This window comes from Boleophthalmus pectinirostris, unplaced genomic scaffold (genome assembly GCF_026225935.1).
Source record: "Boleophthalmus pectinirostris isolate CB_2022bp ecotype Guang Dong unplaced genomic scaffold, ASM2622593v1 HiC_scaffold_9, whole genome shotgun sequence".
In the NCBI taxonomy this organism is placed as follows: Eukaryota; Metazoa; Chordata; class Actinopteri; order Gobiiformes; family Gobiidae; genus Boleophthalmus; species Boleophthalmus pectinirostris.
The window spans coordinates 29,113,749-29,141,348 of NW_026571541.1; the positions used below are offsets into that span (position 1 = coordinate 29,113,749).

The 27,600-nt window shown below is 38.4% G+C and overlaps 1 protein-coding gene across 3 annotated transcripts in view; it reads right to left on the reverse strand.

Moving 5' to 3' along the window:
• mtus2b (microtubule associated tumor suppressor candidate 2b) overlaps positions 1–27,344 on the reverse strand; it is a 39,534-nt gene extending 12,190 nt beyond the window's left edge. The window contains exons 1-7 of one of the 3 annotated variants that reach the window (XM_055148037.1): positions 27,264–27,344; positions 27,083–27,186; positions 24,796–24,874; positions 11,316–12,985; positions 9,960–10,116; positions 8,341–8,547; positions 813–959 (exon numbers count right to left, since the gene is read on the reverse strand). In XM_055148037.1, coding sequence (XP_055004012.1) covers positions 813–959; positions 8,341–8,547; positions 9,960–10,116; positions 11,316–12,818 — 2,014 coding nt within the window. In that variant the 5' untranslated portion in view covers positions 12,819–12,985; positions 24,796–24,874; positions 27,083–27,186; positions 27,264–27,344. Of the gene's footprint in view, positions 1–812; positions 960–8,340; positions 8,548–9,959; positions 10,117–11,315; positions 12,986–24,795; positions 24,875–27,082 lie in introns of all 3 variants that reach the window. The other 2 variants (XM_055148039.1, XM_055148038.1) reach the window with 2 other exon arrangements.
• Between the last annotated feature and the right edge of the window lie 256 nt (positions 27,345–27,600).

The window sequence follows — 27,600 nt, forward strand, 5'->3', positions numbered from 1 at the left end:
TTATTTTGTGTTCTTTCATATTATCTAAAGATCTGTGAATCACAATCTTTCCCTTTCCCTCCAATCCTCCCCTATTTGACCCGGACAAAATCTGGGCCCTCTTTGTCTAAAACTGCAGCCCCACAAAAACATTACTTGTTTAAATTCCCGTACCCCATGTAATTTAATAGGATTTTAACTTTTTTTCATTTGCACAAATTATTACTTCAGAGGACCCTGCTCCACCACGGCTTCAAAATGTGGTCAGATGCATCAAATCTAGTTCCCTCAATAAGAATTTAATTAATATGACATAACCCAGACGAAAAAAAAACACTTTACTTTTAGATTTACTTAATTACTTACTTGTACTTCTAAAATAATACTAATGATTATAATAAATGCATCTTGGTGCAGTTTGGCTCACGCACAGTCAATAATTAACACTTTTAATAAGTTATAGGAAAACTCTAAGACCAAAGTTGAAGTATCTCTGGCCTACGTTTATATTATTATACAATAAGGCTGGTAAAAGTGTCAGAAAATACTACTGCAAGTGAAAAAAACACAAAACACACTGCATACTTGTACCCAGGATTTAAGAGAGTGGAGAGCAAGCTAGCGTTTAAAGGCTTACAGATTTGAATTTCAATCCTGTGAGAGCATTTTGAAATCTTAAACTCAACATTTTGTGACAGTAAGCACTTCTTTGATAGTTCCCAGTCTTAATCCTCCCTCCACTGACTCCACTGACTCCACTGACTCCACTGTTTAATGGACTGGAGTTATTTCTGGGACCACCTTTGGGACGTGTAGCTTGTGAGGAGTCTTACGTAGAGGGGAGCTGCGCTGAGAGGGCAGGGAGCGCCGCTGGAGGCTGGGGGCATTGGGAGGATGGGGACGTCCTGCTGCATGGGCGGAGTCAGCAGGGGGCGCTGTGGCTTTGTGGTGAGGGGCGTCATCACTGCCACTGCCTGGGTCTGCAGAGAGAAGAGCACAAGAATCTTTAGTTGAGTTTATGTCACACTGAAATCTGTGGTAGCTGGACCACATCTTGAAACATTTTTGAATCAGAGCCACAGACAAGTGATCAATGCTTTGACAGAGATATTATATAATACTAAGGCTTGAAAATCATTCATTTCAGGTCAATGCAATGCGATGTTTGAGGTTAAAGTGGTAGAATTTTTTTAAATTACAGTAAAAGTATTGCTTACTGGGCCAAAAGGAGACCTGAGGGTCAATAAAAACTGTTCTGAGGGCCGCATTTGGCTCACGGACATCTCTCTGCTAGACAAAATACTTAAAGTGCATATAACATGTTTTGATGATTCTTTAATTTCTGCTTAATTTGGTGCAATAATACGTCTGTTGTAAATGTAACTTATAGTATTACACCAACCGAGACATAGTTTGTGAAGAAACAATGAAAAATATGTTGAAAATGACACAATATAGGCACGATTTATACTTCCGAAACACATTTTTCTGATACTTTAAGCATGACTTCAGCAAAATAAAGGTGTTTTCTCATCGTTTTATTTGTCAAATAATAATCGATGTGCACAGTAGAGAAGCTTTGGCCTACTCTACATCATAGTTGCTAGGTAACAGTTATGAAATTCCCTAGTGTCATGTCATGATTTCCAGCCATGAAGTCAAATCATGGAGAAAATGGGAAAGAAAGTGTAAAATTTTTAGTAAAATCTTAAATATAATGATGTTAACTGTGTTTTAGTAGAATGTGTAGTCCAAACTATCAACCTATCAAGCAACAGAGCTAATATTTTTAGCAGTCACAAGAAATGGTGTAGCTTTAAGCGCCACAGCGAGACTTAATTGACGTACAGTTAGATATCTATAAAACATTAACCAGTATTCATTTATTAGTGTACAAAGTTAGGCAAAATTATACATGTACAATGGTAATAGGCATTTAATTAATTAAATTCTATCTGATTCATCAAATTATTCTGGACAATGCGTGTGATTCAGAAATCCCTTGGCGAGCTACTAGGAAGGGAATAGAGACCTAAAGGTTGGACACTCCTGGTCAAGTTCTAGCATACAGTTTTAAGATGTATTAGGGTACAAAAGGAGGTCTTTCAAGGCAAACTCTTCTGCTTTCAAAACTCCACTGCCCGATTCCTCACACAGACCCAATCCCACGAACATATCACCCCTCTGCGTATCCACTTCAAAGACCTCCTCATCACTTTCAAAGCTCTCCACAACCAGGTCCCATCCTCCCTCTCGGACATGCTACACCTCCACACTGCATCCCACTACCTCCGCTCCTCCGACACCAACATCCTGTCCCTCCCCAGAGTGACCGAACCCCGAACCTAAGGAAACGGATCCTTCTCCATCGCCGCCCCCGCCCTCTGGGAACCACTGCCTCAGCAAAACCGTGACTGTACTGAACTTTCCAGCTTCAAGAAACTGCTCAAAACCCATCGATTTGTTTTAAAAGAAGCTTTGTTCTTACTTATAGATAAATTGTAATCTATTTATCTATCAGTTTTAGTACGTTGTCTTGGAAAAATTGTATCTATTATGATCTTAGCCAAGCGTGATGAATGAATTTAATTAATTATTTACACTGCACTGCAGCACTTTAACACTTTATTTTGTAATTGTGTTTTAATACGTGTTTATTTTATGTACTGTGGATGGATGAAATGTGAAATGTGGGACCTGCTTCTCAAATTTACCTACAGGTACGAATAAAGCAACCTAACCTAATCTATTTAGACCCACTTTTAATTGTCTAACCTGCTTTCAATCATGCCTGTATTTTGTGGCATTATCACATTTTTAAATATGTACTTTTTAAACTGTATTCTTTGTACAGCATCTTTGAGTGTTTGGAAAAATTATTATTATTGTAGAAAATGAAGAGTGCAGTGAAGTCATGTCGACATCTTAATTATTCATAGCAGCTGTTTTTGCCTCTGGCTGCTGAGAATGGAGGCATTAGCAAAAAAGATGCATTTGTATTCACTTTAAGAACGTTAAGCAAACCTCCATTTAGTAAGAGGCGTATTGGTTCAGATACACAGTTAAATAAAGTGCAGTATTTTTCAGATGATAAGGTGCACCAGATTATAAGGTGCAATATCAATAATGTTGAGTTCTCTCGTCTATTTTCATACATAAGGTGCACCGGATTATGAGGCGCATTAAGCGAAACAAACGGACGACACCTGAGACTGATCCCTTAGCTCAGGAGTCCACGATCCATTGGCAGATCGTGGTGTAATTGTCTCCCTGTCTTGGTGAATGTGTATTATGAATGTGAATGTGGGTGGATCATTTAAGTTTATTTTTTATTCCTACAAGGAGGATTCAAATATACATTGAGTAATCATGTGTTTAAAGCAGCTTTGTGCACATTTGTTTACATTTTACAGAAACAAAACTTAATTTGCATAAACTACAGCTCACTCCTTGTGCGCTTCTGTCAGACTAAAACCGTAATGCTCCAACAATCCATCAAATAGTGCGGCTTCGTAGTTTACCAAAGTCGTACTAAAACATTTTGACAGATTTTGAGCTTCGTGTTACCACATAAAATTGGTTCGAGGTCAGTAGGCACAACTAGAATTAATACAAAAGGCGCACCGGATTACAAGGCGAGAAAATCAAAGGATTTTAAGTGCGCCTTATAGTCTAAAAAATACGGTAAATGCATTATTCTGTTACAAGTAAGACTGTGAGTCAAATGCCGCTATTGTCATTGATGCAAAAACATTTAAAGGATCACTACTATCTGTGCTCGGAATCAATTTGGGCTGTGATTGTGAGCTCAGATCAAATTTCCTGTCTTTAATTATTCAGTTCCTCGATCAATAGCGGTGATGCTGCTCTAGCACGGACCGGTTCATCCACAGATAACACTTGTAATAAAGAAAGAGAGAAATAACGCAAGCTGTTTTGATGTAGTGTGCAGCAGTGAGAGCCCCGGGCCTGTGAAGCCTCCTGTGGGACGTGTGTAACTGTACTGCTGCAGCACGGTCTGTTCTGCAGGGACTGGCACAGGCTTTGCTCCACATGCGACTTACACGGGAAAGAGGAAGAGGGAGGGAGAAAGAGAGAGAGATTAGGAGACAGAGAGCTAACTAGTCGTAGCCTCGTGAGCAAATCCATACTCTGCTGCCAGCGCTTTTCATTACAGCACTTGTTTCAACCTGCAAGCCACAGCCAACAACACTTGAACAAAATGTGAAATAAATTGTCATGTATGAAAATGGAAATGCACATACACATACAAAAATATACTAATGGATTATATAGATTCTAGATTCTTTTTTTTTTTAAGAACGCTCAAAGGATGAAATATTGCTGTGGACAATAAAAGTTTGTCCAAATGTCCATGACCTTCCTTTTCAACTGTGCTCCATTTCCGGTTGTCATGTAAAAATACTGATAATCACCCAACTATGGAAATGTTATACACTGCTATAATTTTAACACAGTTCAGTTGACATTGAGCTGCAAGTTTACATTGCTGCAGCTGTTGGTGTGTGTTAGTAGTACAGAAGATAAAACGATGAGGATGTGTCAGAGAGTGCTCTTATGTGTATCGCAGCTGGGATTAGATCTACCCCCACTGACCCAAAACAGTCGATGAAAAAGAATCAATGATCTGTTACTGTAGATTCCCCAGAAGGAAAAAGTGTGAAGAAAAATGAATGAATGAATGGAACTGGACACGATGTCACTGTCGCTTTAGACGCTACTGAAGAGGTGAAGCTAAAACAATGGAGAATACTGAGATGTCCAAACTAACTCTTCGCTTAACAGACCTTATAATAGATACAGCAAGTGGAAACAGTAAGTTTCAGTGCAAGAGAAATTTCTGAACTCCATTCTGGCAAGAACAACAAAATGCAACTAAATGACTAATAAAAATGAATGCACTACATGTGTGGTGTAAAAAATAAGAAAGAACAGGCCACACTTGTTCCAAGTCTCAACACGTACATGGCCCAGGAGGGAGTAGTACAGGGACACACCTCATGTTTACATCAAACACATCAAATGTTAATATGAAATCTGTAGAGAACACAAAACATGCACCTAAGACTAAATCATGTACACTACTGATGGAAATCAGATTCAAATGAACTAACTTACATAACTGCTGGCTGGGCTCTTCAACAACTGGAAAAAACAATTTTAAAAAATGAACTATGTATCTGAGTAAAGCGTAAAAAGAACTTTTTTGAATATCAAAATTGAAAAAGAGGTTAAAACTGGATAGTTTGGTCCAAATCCACATTATGTGTCACAGAGGTTCATCTGCAGGTCTCATCTTTTCTAAAATAAAGTGAACTGAGCTCTGAGCCTCAAACAGGTTCTGCCTCAGCGGTCCCACCCCTTCAGGTTCAAATACAAATCTGAACAGAGAGGTGGAGGTGAGAGGGGTGCACCTATAATACACACACACACACCCACAAATACACACGCACACACACAAACGTACATACAGTTACATGAAGGTGTAAATAAATCTGTCTTTCATTCTACACCAAATATGTTTCTTGATACAGTGCATATAGTTGTCATGCACCAGTGAATATGATCCAGGAAAAATAAGAAAAAATGTGTAATTAAAAAAGAAAATCCTGCTGTTACATGTTTTAAAATAAAAACATGCATTTTGGGCATTGTTTTGGCTGCGACACACTATGAATCCATCCAGTTCTGTAAAAATACGGTATAAAAATGACACTTCTGGGTTAAGCGGCGAGAGACAGAAGGGAGAGCTAAATGTGTCAGAATTCACATGGGAAGAGAAAAGGCACTGAGCAGATGCCACCATTGACTTATCACATCTGCCTGTCAGCAGCATTCACTTAACACCGCATGAGTGTTAAATAAGACAAAATACAGACATCACCAACTGTGTCCTTCATAAGAGTACGTCTTTAACTGAGTGGGGACAGCACATTAGTATAGCTGCTCTAAAATGACACAACTTCTGCTGCCATTTATCCTGCTCGCTGTGGTACAGTGACATTTTGCTTCGACAGTCGTTTTGACACTTTTCTGAAATTAATTTTATATAGTGCGATTGCGATGTTCAAACAGGAAGAAACAGACGGATCCTGAGCTTCTTTTTTGGTAAAACCTTTTTTTTTTAACTCTATTTCAGATACAGACAGAGGAAAGTCTTTTTGTTATGAGTTTCAGAACGTGCAGTAAAACTATTCTCTTTTAAAGTGAATGTTATAATGATTATTTATGTTTTCATATGTTCGTATTGTGATTTTAATGCCTTTTTTATTCAGTAAAACACTTTGAATTAGTCAGTGGTGGAAGGTAACAAGGTGTAAAGTACAAATAGTAGATTTTTTAAGTATCTGTACTTTACTTAAGTACATTTTACAGTGGGTACTTTTTATTTTATTTCACATTTGAGAGCAGGTATCTGTTCTTTTTACTCCACTACATGTTTGAACTGGACTGAAAAGTAAAAAGTACTTTTCGAATGATTTTAGAGGATATTTTACCATGTTTGTGGTAACATCCTGACTATTTTATTTTTATTCGAGCTTCAGCTTTGAGCAAACAAAAATAAAATTCATGAGAAAAATTAAGAAATTCACTGTTGGTTATGAATATATGTATCATTTTAATCAATTTCACTATATTTAAATTAATTAAAAACATAAGAACTTTTTAGAGATGTTTAAATTGTGTTTTTAAGCAATTTTTTTCAGTTTTTCAGGTGATACTTTTACTTTTACTTGAGTAACTTTTTACCTCTGTATCTGTACTTTAACCTACTTATGACACAAAACTGAGTACTTCATCCACCACTGAAATTACTTTGTGTATAAACTGTGCGATACAAATAAACTTTCCATGCCTGTAGTGTCTGCGTTTTGTTCGGTTTCCATCTTCCATGTGCTGCTCATGGATTTCCCCAGACGCTCTTTAAAGTTGAAGAGCGCGCTGAAGCATTAGACACAGAGCTGCTGCCCTCCCTCCTCCTTTTGTTCTATCACATTGTTTCTTCTGTAAATGATTTTCTCGCTTGTCTGAGAATAGTGTCTTTGCTTTAGTGACACATTCTCAGACATTATCCTTGAAAGCACAGTTATGGACTCTTAAAGTGGAATTTAATGGCAATTCAAAACTCAGCAGTAAATATTATGGGCTATAACGAGTTTATTAATGTTGGCCGCCTGATGCAGGGGACAGACTGCAGTGTCAAGGCTAATCAAGGACAAAATATTAAACATTTTCATAGTACTGCACAGTTGAGACTTAATGGATAATAATAAGTTTAAATTGTGTATCACCCATAGCAGCTTAACATTCATGAACTAAGATGCTATTGGTGTAAATAGTGTAAATAGAAGATAAGTAAGTAGTAGTAAGTACCGTATTTTTCGGACTATAAGTTGCACTTTTTTTCATTGTTTGGGTGTTTCCTGCGACTTATACTCCGGTGCGATGTATATTTTCAAATGTTCACACTGACAGTCGTGAGAGGCTCTAGGCTTGTGTGTCAGTATCTGCTACTCCTGTTACTCCTGTACCATTGTCACTTGGCTCTACTGCGCATGTCTCCTGCAGAAGAAGCCACTGTCCTGCTGTAAGTAGCAAAATATGCAGTCAAAAACGGTAATTGAGCAGCAAAAGAAAAAAAGAAAGTTTGGAGTGAGCTAGAAATTTGTGAGGGACTGGCGGAAAGTGGGGATGGAATCTGACACCAGCTACTGTACGTAGAAGAGGAAGCGGCGCTCTCCGTTTACCTCTGGAGGTCACTGAGTTGCTCAGAAGTGACACCAAGGATGAAAAATTCAATGGATTTAGTGATTTGGAGTGAGATGGAGAGTTTGGTAACCTTGTTCTGTTCTGTTGTTTATGTTATAGTTATCTGAAGAGCATTATATGTGACATTAACAGCCTGTTATTCTTTCAAGATGAAATGTCGGTCCCTGGTCTCTGAGTATCAGTGCGACTTATAGTCCGGTGCGACTTATATGTTTTTTTCTTCTTCATTACGCATTTTTGGCCCTGTGTGGTTTATACTCCGGAGCAACTTATAGTTCGAAAAATAAGGTAGAAGAAATGTAATAAATAGTAGAAAATATAACATTCTAGTAATAAAGTTATTGTTTCTGGGAGACTGGTGTTGACTTAGGGTGTCTTTACATCAGTTATAAATTATAAATAATATTTTCTGCTAGTAGTCCAAATCCCAGATGTATGAAGTGGACAACGTCAGGATGGGCACCTGGAGTAAAATGATGTCAAATCAATGTGCAAATGACTGACGCTTGTGATGCACATGAGAAGTTATGAGAAGTATTTGGTGTGGAGAGTAGCAGGAGCAGTACTCACGCTGAGAGGGTCTGAGGGCGTCGCTGTGGCAGCTTTCACTGGACTGGTTACTGGACACAGAGGAGACGCTGGAGCTGCGAGTGAAGCCGAAAGCGGCGAGTCGGGACGGGGGCAGAGCTGAGAAGCCAGGGGGACGCAGACCAGACTGACCCGGCTTCAGCACCATGGGCTTGGGGCTGCTGTCTGCTCCTGACCGCCTCTGATCTACTGATGCAGCAAAGAATACAATTAGACAGACAGACAGTTTATTAATCCCGAGGGAAATTAATTTTGCAGTTGATGTTGCTGCAGCATTTCCACTATGCGTCTCAGCGGTCTTTGTGTCTCAGTCAAAGGTCTCAGAGCAGTTTAACAGGAGGACTGGTTAGGTGGGCCACATATGGTGTAAAAAAGCCTGTCGAAAACTCAAATGTCTATGGATACAGGAAAAACAAACAGCTCATTTAACAAAATCCAAAAGTCCTTTACTTTGAACTGCACCTGCTGCACTTCTTAGTTGGTTAAAATCTCATGACAGGATGTTAAACTGTCAGGATGTTATAAGGGTGGATTAATATTTTTTTTCTTCTTCCCGCTCCTTTTTGAGTTGTTTATAATGTACATGCAGTATGTATATGATTAGTGTTTCCCTCTTGGCACAAACTCAAAATAAAAACGAATCAATAAATTAAAAACTGAGCTCAAAAAACAAAACGTTTCAAAATCTGAGCCAGGCAGCCACAAAAGCAGCCAACCAAAAAAGGATATTTGTTTAACTTCCATATTTATTATAGATATGCAATGAGGCTGCAACAAGTTTAACAATTATATGATATCACAATCTAACAGATTATTGAAATGACTGATTTAACTCATTTAATTTATTAAATTCAATGATCGTTGTTTGGAATCACATAAAAACGAAATGTGTAAATGTCTGTAACTGTTCTTCATCAGGTCTTCAAGACACGCCACTTTAGTTCATTTTAAGGGGTAAACTTAATTAAAAAATATATCATATTCACAGGCCTAATGTGAATAAATAAATAAACAAAAAAAACAACTAATTGAACAACCAAAAGAATAATTACTGGATTCATCGATTAGCATAAATAATCATTAGTTTCAGCCCTGTAAGCATTTTTGCAACTGAATGACTTCAACTGAGAAAAAAAACAGCAGCGTCAATCCAGTCATTCAAATTCAAAAGTATAGTATAAAACTTTTCTAACAAACACTTCATCACCTCGATGTACTGAGAAGGAAAAAGGAGTCTCAAAGCATCACATGCTCTGAGTCTGCACGTCACAGAGCTGAGGTGTCAGAGGCAAAATATGAAGCTGTGAGGGAACTGTACTCAGAGGTTGAGCATTATGATCACTACTAAAAAACTAAACAGCATAATAGGCAAGTGTATATAAATTCAGAATGTTTTAAAGTAAATATTAGTGTATTAGTGTCTGGAAAGGGGGCAGATAACGTAACATTACTCTTGTTTCTGCTCCTTTTCATTCATTTCTTGTATGTGTAACGTTATGTCACTTGTTCACCTCTTATTGAATAAACAAATAAATAAAAAATAAAAAGTAATACAGCATGTAAGTAGCCCTGAAATGTTCCTTTAAGTGTTATTTCCTCACCTGTCGCCTCATGGCAGTCTTGCGTCGCTGCATTGTGTCTCTGAGCAGCCTGCTGGACTCTGGTCTTGGCAGTCGGCTGTCGGGCTCCTAACCCGAGCTGAGGCCTGAGAGCTCTGGGGGAGCGGTACACACTGCTGCTGCCATCCTGGGAAACATTCTGTAGGAAAGATCCATTAATTTAGCAGGGATGGGACAAGTAAGCATTAAACAACAACTACGACTCCACAAAGTGCTTTAAAACTGCATAACGCCAAGTTCCAAGTTGTAAAATGTGTTTATACCGCGGCTACAAACTGAAATGTCTCACTTGTGAACGTGAAAAGCCTTTTAACTGTCTGTAAATGTCAAAAACATCAGTCATTTCAATGTTAGTTATGTTCTACCCAAGAACTATAATAAAATCTGGAAGGTGAACCCAAGATGGCATCGTATTGTTTTTAATGGCTCATTGGCGCATGGGCCCAAAAAAATGTTCTCCTCCGCATTTTCTCTTCCACATTTACTTTCTCAATAGAGACGTGGACCTGTAACATGTACGGCGTGTTGCGTTTGGACCAATCAGAGCGAAACCTGCAACAACGAAGCAAGCACGGACTCAGAGTGGAACTAGGAGAAGTCTTACAAAGCTAACTTTTAGGCATTTTGAGGATTTAAAAATGTGAAAAAGTTTTTGTTCTGAAAGTAGAAAAGAATCCCTACAAAATCCAACCTTTGTGAAAGTTGTCAATGCCCTGTCAGCCGAACACGGGCAGTTTGAATTCCCAAAACATGTAGTCTTTCTGGGTCCAAGCTCCCGGGAGCTGCAGTACCTGGAGCGACCACTAGTTGGTCTCGACCCGGGACAGAGTTGGAACACCTTGTCCAGTTTTTATTATAGATCCATGCATTCTACCCACAGCCGGAACTACTTGTGCGTTAGACACTGAAATTCTCACTGACGATGGAGTAATAAACAATAATATCATGTATCGTGACAATAAGTGTACGCAATAATAGTTCGTGAGACAGGTTATATAATCATGATAATCGCCAACAAAGGTAATCGCCATTTTATCACCAGAATGTGCTGAAAAAAGCTACTTATCCTTGATGTTTTCTTCTCGATCATTGTTGTTTTCACTCATAACAAAGTACAATTCAATGCAGTTGTTTAAATATGGAACTTATTCATAATATTAAAAGTATAATTAATCATATGCAAAACATTTTTAAACTGTCATCTTATGATATAATAGTTAATCACAATTATTTTAACCATGATAATTGCGACAAAAAATTAGAATATGGTACCATGCCTATAATTTACAAACTTAGCTGCTATGGTGATTATAAATAACAACTTTTATTCTCTCTCACCTCTTGATTGCATTCATCTTCATGAAAACTGCCCGACTTGCTGCCCAGGCGATTTGCTGCGGCTCCTGCTCCAGCCTTGTTCATCCCTGGTGGGTAGAAGCCCGTCTTTTGGATCTCCTGTCTGTATTTATCAAAGAGAATGTTGGAGGACGTGACCGCTGGTGTAGCCTTTGCTGGTGCTCCGTAGTTGGGCAGGTCTGGTTTGACTTGAGGACTCTTGCGCACGTAGGTGATGATCTTGGGCCGCACGTTTTTCTTGGGTTCTTCTTTCTGTGGAGCTGCGAGCGCTTTGGGGAGGCTAGTGTTGGGGCAAGTCTTGGGCAGTTTGACCATCTGATTTAGAGGCGATTCGCTGCGTTCTAGACTTGGGGCTCTGACGCTTTGAACTTTGGCTGGTGAGTTGGGCGAGGGCCTTCTTCTCGGTGAACACGACGCATTTCTCGTTGTATTCGCTGCTGCATTGCGACTTGGGCTCCCCCATGGCTTCCTCCGCTCCAAACTTGAATTACTCGAGACAGCTGTGTTTTCCAAAGAGCCAATCCTTTTGATGCTGTTATCAAAGGACGGCGGCTTCTTCATGGAGTTCTCAAACGAAGGCTGCTTCCTGAACCCGTAGCTGAAAGAGTTTTGTTTCTTCAGTGCGTCATTATAAGTGCTTTGCTTATTGGTGGCTTTTGGTTCCAGTGAGGATTGACTTCGTCTTATCCCAGTTTTGGCGGGACTTGTGCTGTAGCGCTGAACTGCTGGCGTTTCATTGGCTTGTGTCCCTTTGTCCATTTTACTGTGATTTTCCAAGCTTTTTAGATGAGTTTGTAGCTCTTTTCTTCTATCGCTTTCATTATTGTTTCGACAACCGCCAGTTTTGTTCTCCTGAATCTCCCCGTTGCTCATTTGTGCTTTAGGATGCATCGCTGTGTTCAAATTCATGCCCACATCTTTAGCTTGCATTGTACTTTTTGCAGAGTTGTGGTGCTGGGAAAGTTTGGTCTTTTCGGATACAGAAGCTAGAGTCACGTCATCTGAAATCGTATTCGGGACATGCCAGGATTCAGTCGTCCTCCCAGCAGTTTCTAAGGCTGAGATTGTGGACAGACACGTCAAGTAGATGTCTGTTTCTGAGCTTATTTCTGATTGTGCGTGTGACTTTTCATCTTTGTTACTCGCTGCTTGTGCTGTTGTATTGCTTATTGAATCCAGCTGCTTCGGACGTTCTTTGCGTTCCGTCAGTCCGACAAAATCTTCTCCGTCCTCAAGTTCTTGACACTCCAACATTTCAAACTCAGCCAACTCCAAGTCCTCGCAAAGGGAGTTCTCTTCATAAATATTGAGTCTTTGCTGCGCAGCGCTGGTAGACTTCAACAAAGCCATCGTATCTCCAGTCCTGGTTGCATCGTTTTTTTGGATGTCATTAGCATTTGCATCGCCTGCGCTGTCTCTGGGCCCCACTTGATGGTTGTTGTTCCCCACCTCCCCAGGAAACAGAGGCTCTCGTTGATCACTCATTTTCTGAGTTTATAGCTCCATGAAGTGCTTGGGAAAGTCAATTAGTGTAGATATATCTTGGCAAATCATCTGTCTTCTACTCAGGTTTTAATCACATGGATGTTGTTTGTGAGACATTTCTCAGTTTTCTTTCAAAATCCCATAATCCGATCTTGTCGATGAGAAACCTGTAGAGAAATGACAAAACACAAAAGGGTATAGTTAAAGGGTTTGTATTGTACTAATTTCTGATCTGTTATAATGTTGTTTCCTCATCAAAAACATACCCAGATTTGTGTTTTGTTTCATTCACATCAGTGTTGTGCAAGTTCACACTTTTCATGAACTAGTTCAAAGTTCAGTTCATTTTATATTTAGATGAGCTCTGTAAATGAAAGGCTGCATTTATTTTTCAAACTGACTTCTAGTTTACAACAACTTTACAAGATACACTGTTGGACAAGTGACTTTAAAACTGTAATGTGATATTTATGACTTGTTACTGTCATTTCAAAGTCATTTGTTACATTACAATATTACTGTATTTAAAATGTAAAACATTACACGACTATTGCAGCACTTTTAATTTACTCTCACCAAAAGAACTGTTAAGATGCTGAACTTTTGCGCCGTATATGGACTGAACCAGGACTAAACCAGGACTAAACCAGGTCTAAACCAGGACTAAACCAGAACTGAACCAGGACTAAACCAGAACTGAACCAGGTCTAAACCAGGACTAAACCAGGTCTATACCAGAACTGAACCAGGACTAAACCAGAACTGAACCAGGTCTAAACCAGGACTAAACCAGGTCTAAACCAGAACTGAAGCAGGACTAAACCAGAACTGAACCAGGTCTAAACCAGGACTAAACCAGGTTTAAACCAGAACTGAAGCAGGACTAAACCAGAACTGAACCAGGTCTAAACCAGGACTAAACCAGGTCTAAACCAGAACTGAACCAGGACTAAACCAGAACTGAACCAGGACTGAATCAGGTCTAAACCAGGAATAAACCAAGACTAAACCAGGACTGAACCAGAATTTAACCAGGTGTAAACCAGGACTGCTCGGTGGAGCGTGGACTTCTGCGTCGGTCCTTTCGCTCAGGATCACGGTCTACGCGGGCGCACCTCCGGCGTTTCACCGCTGCTGATATCGCGGTGATTTTAGCAAATTTGTATGAAGAAAAACGAAAAACCCACCATTTCAATCCAGGTTAAAAAAGCATTGTGACGCGCGTTACTGACATTTGTACCAAGTAAAATAATACGCGCGCGGAGCAGCACGTCCTGTGCGTGTAGATTTCAGAAAATAGGATCCATCCTATTTTTTGACGCTCTACACGAGCGTAGGCGCGTATCCCCGTCAAAATACACAGAGAGCATGTATCTATTGTTGTATTTGTGCATTTACCATCAGCACATTGTGCTCCCTGGGCAGTTGTGTATCATGTGAAAGAGCCCAGATCCACATACACTGTTAATTAGTGCTTTGAAATTTACTTTTGAAATCCTTGCGTTTGCCGTGGTCAGCCTGTACAGAAGGTAAATACAAGCAGCTAAACGCGCCCAGTCAAGTTTGATTGACTTTCCCATTGAGAGACACAAGAGCCCGTACGTTCCGCTAAAGCTGCCGGTGGAGTCGCCTTCGCGTTGACACGCGGCTGTGGTTTCGCGAGGTGAAGTGCGAGCAGATCGTCACTCGTCAGGTGAAAACAAATTCCGACGTTTAACTGAACCCCAACAGTGACGTACGTCGTTCATCACACATAATTTGAACAAATTCACGTTCAAGTTCTTGATTTACAAAAGTGTTGCGTTCAGTTCAAAGTTCACTGAAAAATGAACGTGTTCAATGAACGCGTTCTTTTGAACTCGTTCATGCACAACACTGATTCACATAATCATTTAACACACAAACCTGCATATTTAGGTTTTCTAATGGCGCGTTCAGACCGAGATGTCAAAAAAACGAGCTGAACGCCTCTAGTTAGACACCTTAGCATCTGAGTTTAGATGCCCCCGACACACTTCTTACATCCAATGGACGAACGAGAGAAAAATACTTGAAGCGTATCTAGGGCGTCCGTTGCCCTGGAAACAAGTACCGCTTTTCCCGCAACGATGACAGACCAGGTTGAGGGATTGACTTTAGCGTATTTATTACATAAAACCCATCAGCTGAAGTGATCAGCGGTTTAGACCTGGTTAAGTCCTGATTTAGTTCTGATTTTAATCCTGGTCCAGTCCTGGTGATTGGCTCGGCGGTTGCGGTGTATATATGTATACTCCGCTAATGACACGACACGACGTGTTTGTGGCTCCCTGCCCCAGTTCCTGAGTCTTTCTCTTTCTTCTCCTTCTTCCGGATAATAACGTGGCTATGTCCCTGGATACTTGTCCCTGATTGCCTGACACAGCACACCCGATGCCAAAAGTTCAGCATTTTCCACTTCTGACGCAGACGCCCTGAACGGTCAAGATGCACTGTGTCGATGCCAGATTTCGCTCCACAAAAACGCAGGACGCCCTAGACGCGTGTTACAGTTGCCTGTAAACTGGACGCCTTGATGCCCTGCTCTGAATGCACTATAAAACCGATTTGGAGATGCAGACAGACAAGTAAACTAGGATTACCCCAACATGTGTGAATGAAACAAAACACAACTTCAGGCATGTTTTTGAGGAGGTAACAACATTATAACATGACTTAAAGTTCACAAAAGTCAATTTTGTGTAAGTGTAAAATGTGTAAAATGAGGAAAATAAAGCAGTTTAGAACAAATAAAACACTGATTAGGTGAGATAAAGTGCATTTCTGAGAGCTGTAACACAACTTTGATCAATCCTTTATACCTTTACCACCACCTCTAATGTTTTATATAGAGTAGATTTCAACATTTCACTGCTAACAAACACTGTTTATAGTAACTCTAGTGAGCAGCCCATATCTGCTCTTTTAAATATGGTAATAAATGTTGCATAGAAGTGACAGGAACAATAAAACTGTCACATTTGCAAACACTGTGATAAATCAGATATTGAGAAAGAAATGCAGATGCAACTGTGGATTGAAAAGTGTCATTAATCTAGTACACCAAATAGAGTTAGTCATCCGCCCTTCCGTATGTTCCAACAATCAAACGTTTATCTGTCTCTTAAGATAATACTCTTCACCAGTGTATGTTTTTGAAGTGACTTTGACCCTGTGGCTAATTTCGTAGAGTCAAGTCATAACAGGTTGGTTAAATGGAGAGACAAGCCTGGAGCACAGAACATTCTCATTACATAAATCCACAGCTCACACAGATGAAACCAGACGGACCGCTCCTCCTCACCTTCACACTCTCACAGTCACTGCAGAAGCAAGTGTCTCATTTCCATTCACACCACCCTGCTGCTGTTCGAGAAGCCACTCTGCTGCATTATAACATGACAAATCACCAAACAAAACAGGTCCTTACATCTATAAATGTGCAGTGTACAGGAAATATAAGAGGGATCAATGCCTGTGACTTTTCTCAGAGCTGATCGGGGACACAGGCTGGAGCTGTGTCAGCAGCTGCACTGCAGACTCACTCAATGCAGAACAGTGCATCACTACTGCACTTCTGCTACTTCACATCCACACTCGACTCTGGGACAACACCACAGGAACAGATCGTAGAAGCTAGAAACATTACAAACTGCACTGCATTTTAAGAGCACGCAATTTGCTGGAGGATATGGATTTTTATTCTGTAATTACTGATTTTTTATGATTTGATGATTGATGATTCATTAGTTGAAGATTGATGATTTATGTGATGATTGATTAGATGATAAAATGTGTTTTAGACTGATAACAGAAGCAGTGACAGGAATAACTACTACAGAAGTTTGAAGTGTTGCAACAACAAGACATAAAGTAACATTTAAATATTACTCAACAAAGCTCTCAATAGCACAAAGGAAACTTTAACAAAGTAGTGATTTTCTAAGACCTATTATTTAAAATAGAATGAAAACTATGCTTTTAAAAACAACTTCAGCGATGTCTTTGTTGTCTAGACTGCTGCCAGACAGCAAATATATGACATAAACAGAGTCATCTGGAGCACTCAAGTATTTTTTTCATCCGAATATTAAATACTCATCTAAACATATGCTTCAACATGGCTTAATCATTAAATCATAATCATTAACATATCAGTTCCCTCTGGGGCTCCTCAGCTAATGACTCGCTATAACACACTAATGAGCCTGACAAAGACAAACTGCATGTATTTCCTTTAAGTGTCACTTGAGGATGGATGTGGATTCTTTCTGCTTCAGCCAAAAGATTCTGCAGACTCTAAAACAAAGGCCAAACTATAACCACAGACTCCACGGCGCTCAGAGACACAGACGTGTAGAGCTGGATTTAGTGATAATAGGAACAAACAAAGCTACGACTCTATTACAGCCACAAACACTTCTGCTTGTTTGTTTAGGTGATGAGAATTAGAATTAGATGTGTTAATATTACTCTCAAAACATAAGACACAGACAACACAGGGGAATTAATTGTTTGTTTGAGTCATTGATTACAGTAATAATTAAAAATGTAATTAATTGCGCTAATTGTATTTGTTTCCTAGATAATAGCATTGTCACTTGATTACTAGGGATTAGACTGAATACTCAATACTTTTTAGTCTGTGTTGATGTGGATTTCCCTTTTTTTCCTCTCCTAAATTAGTATTAGTATGTTATTGTAATGTCCATTGTCTTATTATTATTGTCTGTTTAATAGAAAATATATAAAATATACTGATTAAAATAGCACAATGAAGATTAAAAATGCTCTTTTTTAGTAATAGAATCTAATTATCATACACAAAATAATAAGAAATTCTTTATTTTAGCGCAAGTTTTTTTGTTCGTTCTGATAAAGCTCAAAATCAAACTAAAACTCTTCAGGAAAGCTCAAATTTTTCCTGTTTAAGTAAAGATTAGTATCCATTTTTTTAATATAGTTGTGGCTACCCTACTAGATAATATAACAAATAATACATTGGACCAGCTAGAAAAGGGGTGGGCAAACTTTTTGACCACAAAGGATTCTAAAATTTGTCCCACAGTTTTTATTATTTATTGAAATTACTTTTGAAACACAAAAAATTATTATTATTATTACCATTATTCAAGTTCGGCGGGCCGGATTAAAAAGATTAAAGGGCCGCATATGCCACCGGGCCATAGTTTGCCCACCCCTGAGCTAGAAACTCTATTCACGCTTACGTCACAAAACCAAAGACGTTTCGAAACATGCGGATGACGTCTTCCTTTCCTGACAAAATCTGGGAAAACTGAGAAAATGGCCCGGTTTTCTTCATCTAGATATCAGTGTATTCTTTTTTTTCCTTTAATAATTGCCTTTTAATTTGTGTATTATAATTTGTCTAACTTAAAAAGCTGTCTTTGTAGCGTTTTGTTATGTTCAGCAGATGAACATTTACAACCAGCTGTCTGTTAAGTGACACTGAAAACGTAATTAGAGTCCCGTCCCCCATGGAAAAGCTTTGACAGGTTGTGAAGACGCTGCTGCTGAATCCACGGTTTTATCAGAAGCGCAGTATCGGTAACTACACCTGAAGTCGTCATCCGCATGTTTCCAGTAGGTGTGAACACAGCCTCTTCATTCTATTTTAAATATCATTTTCTTATCTAGGCGTTTTGGAACAGTATCTCTTTGTTTTGGCATATCTGGAAGCACAGGATGTTGCTGTAATGCTCAATGTCACGACTGATTTGTGATATGAGCGATCTTCATAACTCACTTCGGCTCCACGCAACCACTTTACCTCGTCTATTGTAGAAATAAAAGATGCACTAACACGAATGCAAATTACACAGATCATGTTTTAAAGGTGCATTGTGTAACTTTTCTGGTGGAGGGTCTGTCAAATGCTTGTTGCTTTTGCTTTGTCTCGAATGTTTCAGCATGGCGTTAAACTAAGGCTGTACAATTAATTGAATTTTGATCGCAATTTTGATTCGTGTGTCAAACGATCTCCAAACTCATACAATCAATGAGAAAGCTTAACAAAAAATATTTTGGGATATTCTTTATATAAATAAGTATATTTATTTCATTTTTTAAATATAGAGCTTGTAGAACAGCTGGATATATAGTTTATTTTGAATACATTTATGTTTTTCTATGCTTTACTTCATGTTCAAAGTATATTTTATTCATTTTATGCATTTTATATATCGCAAAACTTCTCTAAGCTTCATATTTGTAGTCTGTATTTATTTTCAATTTGAAAGTTTTGTGTCAATTATCAATAACAAAGAGAAATGCTGAATAAATGCATCGTGGAACTAAAAAATAATCGTTTGAATAATCGTGATTTCAATATTGACCAAAATAATCATGATAAGGATTTATTCCATAATCGAGCAGCCCTACATTAAATCTTTCTATCTTCATGGAGACCAAACTAGACCAAGTTACAGGTCAGATCTGTGAAGAGGCAACTCCACTCAGTCAGAATGCCTGTTCATGTAGTTTTTGAGCTATAAAACCACCTGTAATTCAACAAATGTAAGCTTAATGTTATAGTGTGGAACATTCTAGGCAGAGCAATGACATCTCCATGGAAACAAGGAGGTGACAGACCCCCAACCGAAAAGTTATGCAGTACTACACCATCTTAGTAAGTGCAACTAAACCACCCTTATGTCCCGCTGACACCCACACGGACTCCCACTCACATGCAGTCAGTGTGAAAAGCAGGCCGCGCCATCAGGATAAAGGTCTCTGTGTTTACTGTGAAACGTGAGAATCAAACCAGGACTAAGAACTAAATCAACTACACCAGTTTAAACTAGAACCAGGTTAGACGAGAACTAAACCATGTCAAAATCAAGTCTGATATAGGTCTTCATAAATACTATATAAACTTATCAATGCCTGATAGATGGAACAGTCATTTTGGAGTCAATATTTATCGTGTGCAGATTTTCTTTGCACTACTGGTAAATTTTGGGTTATTTTTTGGCAATAGAAGATTTGAGACGTAGAAGGTTGAATTAATAACTTCTATGACTCATTACAGATGCAAAGATTGCAGTTTGTGTTTTTTTTTAACAATACTGGAACTGATTAAAAACAATTTTCAATATTATGGCAGACTAAGCCAGGGTTTAAAGATGAAGAAACCAGGACTAAATCAGATTAAAGTACATTTGGCTTTTCTAGTAATTTAACTAAACCAGAGTTAACATTGATATATAAGGAAATTTTACAAAAGATCTTGCCTATTTTTGTGTGTGAAGTTTATAATTTCTTTACGTTTTAACTGGACCTGGGCAGCAAGATATGAAATACAGAGGTAATTCTATAGCAACTATAATTAACCAGAGCCACAACTTGTCTAAATTGCATGAGACTAAATAATTACAACACCTTTATTTTGTTAAATTAATGTTTAAACAGTAGGGATGTAATGATATCCAAATCTGACGGTACGATATTTTCACGATATGCATCTCATGGTACAGTATTTCGTGATATTTTGTGGAGGTTAACATGATGGTGAATATGTTACTTTTTCGAGACTTAATCCAAAAAACTAAGATTTAAAAGTGCTTAGAAATGTTGTTTCTTCATATAGTTTGCACCAAAACACAGCAAAGGATCATGGTCTATGTAGTTCCCTGTGTTTTTTATCTATTGCTGCAGTGAATTTAAGCAAAAAAACTTGTGATTCGATATATTGTGATGGCCCACGATATTACTGAGAGACTTTTAACGATACAACATCATGATATTTTGGTTATTGTTACAGCCCTGTTAAACAGTGTCAGAAAAAATGCTTTCTTTGCTTGTAGATTGTCGCTGCTTTTTGAATGGAATTTTCTGTATTAACATCCCTATTTCTATTTTATTTATACTACCTGTATTTTTGTTCCTTACTTCTCATTTTATGTGCCGACTACTGGGAAATTTTGGGTTATTTTTTGGCTATATAAGATTTGAGACGTAGAATGTTGAATTAATGACTTCTGAGTCATTCATTACAGATGCAGACTGCAGCTTGTGTGTTTTTTTTAACAATATTGAAACTGATTAAAAATATTTTCAATATTATGGACTAAGCCAGGACATAAAGATGGACAAAACCAGCACATGAATCAACATAAAGAAAGGACATAATCTGAAACAAGTCCAGGACTAAATCAGGACTAAACTACAATTGGCTAGTTTAGTAATTTAACTAAACCAGAGTTAACGTTGATATATAAAGAAATTTCACTAAAAGTTTTACCTATTTTTGTGTGTGTGAAGTTTATAATTTCTTTACTTCTTAGTTGGATGTGGGTAGCAGAGGTAATTCTATAGCAACCATAATGTTAACAAAAGCCACAACTTGTCTAAACGTCATGATAGTTATGACTAGACTAATTAATTACAGCACCTTTATTTTGTTAAATTAACGTTTAAACAGTAAGGATGTAACAATATACAAATCTCATGGTACGATATTTTAGCGATATACATCTCACGGTACGGTATTTATTGTGATATTTTGCTTACAAAATTGTGAATATGCAACTTTTTCAAGACTTAATCCAAAAAACTAAGATTTAAAAATGCTTAGAACTGTTGTTTCTTCATGTAATTTGCACCAAAATGGAGCAAAGGATCATGGTTGATGTAGTTCCCTCAGTTTTTTTTTAGCTATAGCTGCACAATAACAATGATTTAAGCAAAGAAACTTGTAATTCGATATATTGTGATGGCCCACGATAATACTGAGAGACTTTTGACAATATGATATGACAATATTTTGGTTATTGTTACGCTCTTACTCAATAGTGTCAGAAAAAATGCTTTCCTTGCTCGTAGATTGTCCCTGACAGAGTTAAAACCCATTTCTACGACCTGTATTTTTGTTCCTTTCTTCTTGTTTTATTTCTCCACAAACTGCCACTTTACTGCTGTAAAACTATAATAAAGATTTACCACAGGCGCTGTCCCACGAAACAAAGGAATAATTAAAAAAACATGAAAACCTGTCTTGCATTTTGAACAATATCAGAGCCATGCTGGAACTAAGAAAAATGTCCATGCGACTCCACATTTTCTCGAAAGCTTGTACCCTCCCACCCAGTGCCAACCGCTGCCACTCTCTACTCTCTACTCTCCGCGCTCCAGATGAATGTGCCGTGCGTTCCCCTCTCCCCTCCGCTGCTACTGTTGATCGCTCCCCCACCGTGACGCCATTACAGCTTCGGCGGGCAGAGGGAAATTTATGTTCTCGCTAACAGCACGCTTTTATGTGCCCCATCCCCCTCCAGGACCTCCCGGCCAACGTTCAACAACGCTCACCTCACCTTTACCTCGATATCTAACTACGTGTTCAGAACCTCAAACACAAAAAGCCCTTTATCAGAAATAGATCTGTTTGGACCAAATTATAAGCTGCTTTAAAAGGCTTCGGCGCAGAATCTTCATCAATTATTGAAACAGAAAGCGGAAATGGAGGCTCCAAATTAAACGCTTGACTGCTCGGGTGTTTTTTATAGAACCTACAGCGCTATATAATGAAACAGAAGACTGCAGTCGTAATTACTTGGAGGCACTTAATAAGAAATGAATGGCTTTCTTTACCTTTAGTAATAATGAGAGTTTAATTTGGTTATGTGCATGTATAGAGGCTTAAATTTGGTCTTTTGAAAGAACAACAGGTCATTAACTTTTCCTGAATAGCTTTAAAACAATCTTGAGATGTATAAAACAAAAGAAAAGAAAGTATAAAACAACATAGACTATGATGTTGAAAATTACATTCTATTGTGTAAAGAGAGTTTTCAATTATGATTGTGGCATCGGAATCAGTATTAAGTAACGAGTATTTTCCTTAGAATCGAAATTTAAGATTGAAATTTTAATATCAGATTGACATTAGTTTCTATTTTACATTGCTGAAGGGTAAAATTGTTTAATGTTGTTGTTTTGATGTACTTACTTTTTTAAAATATTGCTTATTTATTACTGTTTTTTTATCTGTCTCTGGATCACTGAGCCTTGGAGAGCACATTTCATTCTATCTCGCATGCTTGAATAACAAATAAAGAACCTTGAACATTGAAATTTGCTTACACCTGGGCCTTTAATGAATCTTCTATCGATTTTTTCAGCTAATTCAACCTGTTTTATTCGTTGAAATATCATATTTTCTCAGCCTAGATATGATGTTGGTTTGCCTAGTCCAGGGGTCTCCGGTCATTTTCCTCCAGTGCGCTACTTTTACCAAACAAAATTGCTACTCATTTTAGTGTTCGCAAGAAATTTAGTGCATATAAGACTTAGATGGAGTAAAGTTAGAAGCCTATACCACAAAAAATTATCCATTTATTAGTATATAAATTCAAAATGAAACATTTACATTGACAATAGGGATGTAACAATAACGGAAATATCGTGATACTGTATTGTTAAAGTTCTCACAATAATATCGTGGACCATCACAATATATCGAATTACAAGTCTCTTTGCTTAAATGAAGAGTTATGGTGCAGAAATAGTAAAAAAAAAAAAAAAAAAGACAGAGGGAACACAGTCCATGATCCTTTCCTCCATTTCAGTGCAGACTACAAGAAGAAATAATAGTTATAAGCACTTTTAAGTCTTAGTTCTTTGGATTAAGTCTTGTCAAGGAATTTTAAGAGGAAAAAGTAGCATAATAACAGAAAATATTGCAATAAATATCAAACCATGAGATGTATATTGTGAAAATATCATACAGAGAGATTTAGATATTGTTACGTCCCTAATCGTGAGTCTCCCCACCATATCGTGAGACTTGGATATCGTTACAGCCCTGGCAATTAATCAATTTTTTGTCATTCAGCACAAACCTTATAATTCAGAAATCCCTTGGTGAGCTACTTGGAAGGGGGTGGAGAGCTACTGGTAACTCCCGAGCGCCAGGTTGGAGACCCCTGGCCCAGTCACAGTTTAGAACAAAACAAAACCTAGAGTCTTTTATGATTGTCGGTTTGAGTTGATTGGTAATAATAAAATTGTGAGTGCATAATAGGGGTGTAACGATATCGAAGTCTCACAATTACGATATCATCACGGTACGATATTTATTGCGATATTGTGGGAAAGCTCACAATATGCTGGAGAGGCTCACCATTAGGGTTGTAACGATAATCAAATCTCCCTGTATGATGCCGTATTTTCGCGATATACATCTCACGGAATGGTATTCGTTGCGATATTTTGTGGAGGCTAACAAAACTGAATATGCAGCTTTTTTGTTTTAAAATGCGTTGACAAGATTTAATCCAAAGAACTAAGATTTAAAAGTGCTTAGAACTGTTATTTCTTCATGTCGTCTGCACTGAAATGGAGCAAAGGATCATGGTCTATGTAGTTCTCTGTCTTTTTTTAGCTACTGCTGCACTATAACTCTTAATTTAAGCAAAGAGACTTGTAATTCGATATATATTGTCATAATCCACGATATTATTGTGAAATCTTTGACGATATGATATCACGATGTTTTGGTTATTGTTACATCTCTAGTGGATAATTAAGGAAAACTGTTATGCACTCGGCCCATTCATGACAAACGTGTGTCAGTATAGTCACATTATCTTTGTGTTTTGGTAATTTTTAAGTATCCTTGTTTGTATTTTACTTAAATAAATGACGATTTGTGCTTCTTTTTACTGTTGGCAAGTATCAAATTTGTCAAAAATAGCAACGCCTGGGACATTTCTTGTATAAAACTGGGACAAATCACTGGTTTTGGATAAATCTGCTGGGACAGGGGACACAGGGCTCAAAACTGGGACTGTCCCGGGTAAATAGGAACGTCTGGTCACCCAATTTATGACAGACGTGGCGCAAAATCTGCTAAAAGTTATGAATTGGCGGGAACCCCAGTGCTCGTAGGCGTCCCGTGCGCACACCAATCGCGTTACATAATGTTAGAAATTACACAAACCCCATTAGAGTCCATCTCTCCGTCATGACGTCCTCTCATCTGCTCGTGGCGCTTCTGAATTCTCCTATTTTGTTCTTTACTGCAAAACACACGTACACGGCTTAGTTTGTGCGTAAAGAAAACGCATAAGCCTGTGAACGAAAAAAAGATAACACAATAAAACATGCAGGCAGGCAGGCTCACCCAAAAGCACGTGACCCAGCTCTCAAAGGTAAAATTATAAAAGGTGAGGCCACTTTAAACGATATACGACGTTTTTCTCACGAAGAAAATAAATGAAGCTTGCAAAAATTAGCGGCGTAATGAGAAATTATGCCCAAAAAATTCAACCTGGCATCAACAGGATTCGATCGCAGTGCGTTGGAGACATTATTATCTCATAAAAAAAACGCGATAAAAATAAAAATGCTTACCGTTCGGGGAAAAAAACAAATTATGAGAATAAATAAAAAGGGAAAAGAAGGGTTTGTGGTGGTGCAGAAATTGTCCGAGGAAGAGGAGGAAGGTTTGAGTCCGCAGCATCGATGGAGTGAAGAAGAGGAGAGAGGACAGAGCAGAGGAGGAGGTGAGCGCGAGGCCGTGGCGCGAGGACAGGAGGAGGTGAGAGCACGAGCGCTCTACGCCCATGTGTGGCGGCGCGCGCGACACATGGTATCGGGCTCCCCCTGCCGACCAAACACGGGACTACGGGTAAATAGAGAAGAGTTAATGGTTTTCTGTGGCAAAATATCTGTGGAAATGTCTCTGTTTTTTCCTCCAGCTTCATAAATCTTCCCCATCACCAAATTTTCATCCAACAAGCTTGACATATTCTGTCCATGAAGAATCCACAACTATCAAGGTAAGAAAGAAGAAAACGTAAAGGCGAACAACATTAGTATTAGTGAACTACTCCTGAGCAAAACTATAACCTTATGGTAATGAATAAAACATAAGTAATAAGTAATTCATTATTAAGTAACTTGTTAACTCAGTCTGATTCTAGAATTAAACTAAAAAATCTATTTCATGATGTAGAAACTAGAGCATAAATAGAGAGATTTGTGCAGTTGACTAAGGATACATAGATCTTTTTCTCACTGGTCAGAAGTGCTGCGATGTAGGGTAACCATAACTCCCGGTTAATGCTTTTTTTTATGGAAAAATTTGTGAAAATGTCCCAGCTGCTTCATAAATCTGCCCCATCACCAAATTTTCATCCAACAAGGTCGACAAAGAACATATTCTGTCCATGGAGAATTTATCCACAACTATCAAGGTTAAAAAGATGAAAACTTAAAGGCGAACAATGACATAGCACCAGTGAACTACTGAACAAAACTAACATTATGATCATGAATAAAACAAAACTAATAAGTAATTCATTAATAAGTAACTTGTTAACTCGGACTGATTCTAGAAATAAAATTAAAAATCGATTTCATGATGTAGATATTAGCATAGACAGAGAGATTTGTGCAGTTTGAATGCTACAGATGTTCACAGATTACACATAACTGCACAAAATCTCTCTCTGTCTATGCTAATATCTACATCATGAAATTGATTTTTAATTTTAATTGTAGACTGAGTTACCAAGTTACTTATGTTTTATTAGTGACCATAATGTTAGTTTTGCACAGGAGTAGTTCACAACTGCTAGTCGTTGTTCGCCTTTATGTTTTCGTCTTTCTTACCTCTATAGTCAAAGTAAGCCCAGTTACTGCACAAATAGTATACAGCCCTCCGAGAGAAAGGTGAGTACTTAACATAACATTTAAAGCAGTGATTTTTAGACATCCACAGTCCAGTGTCACTACAAAAGTATATGTCAAGTCATACGATGTGCAGTAGTGAGGCTTCATGTATTTCGTATTCGGTAGTCAGCCCAGACTACATATTGTGTGTGTATACATGCACATCCCGGTTATTAGCCATATCCCGGTTATGGCAGTATTCGGGATACTCCATATACATGCACCAAGAAGAAACAGAGATACTCAAAAAACCCGATCATAACCGGGATACTGATGTGCATGTACACGTACTCATTGGCCTCTGCTGGAACTTTAAGGGAGATATGCTCAAAAGTGCATCAGTGGGCTTACCTACAGTATATTTCAGTGAACTTCGATGCCTCGTTTGCCTTTTAATATCAGTCTCTCTCTGTCTGTCTGATCACAGTTTGTTAGTGAATAGTTTATAGTGATTAAATTAGTGTTTAACAGGAGTAAACTATAATCCTCCATACGGATGCTAAAAGTGAATTATCACCTCTAGTTACATGCTAGACAGAAAACCTTCTCACTGTGTTGAGTCATACTCCAATGTCAGGATCTGGGCTCCCTCTGCTGGTGGTTCACTGCACTGTGTGGACGATACCATGGACAGCTCCATCAGCAACACAGCGCTCTGTGAAAAGTAAAATAGAAACAACAGTATATTGTCTCTAACGTCACTGATAAAAATATGACACTCTCTTTGCTCACCAGGACATGGTAGGTTGAGGATGAGTTTTGTTGAACTGAAGAGTCCCCGGCCTGTCTCTGTCCTCTGTCTTCTGGTCCAACACAAACACAAGGACATGTCTTTCACTGTGGACTCTCAACCTAGACTGCTGCTGTACATTTAATTAATCAAAGCCTGATTTATGGGACGGAGAAGGCGGCATTAAAAGATGATGGACACTGATGCGCTCTCCCAGGACCAGCAGAACAGCTCCAAGACGAAAGAACTGTGCTGCAGACCCAGAGGTGTTGGACAAATAATATGACCAAATATAGGCGAATACATTAAAAGAAGTTACTGACAATACTTTTTTAATAT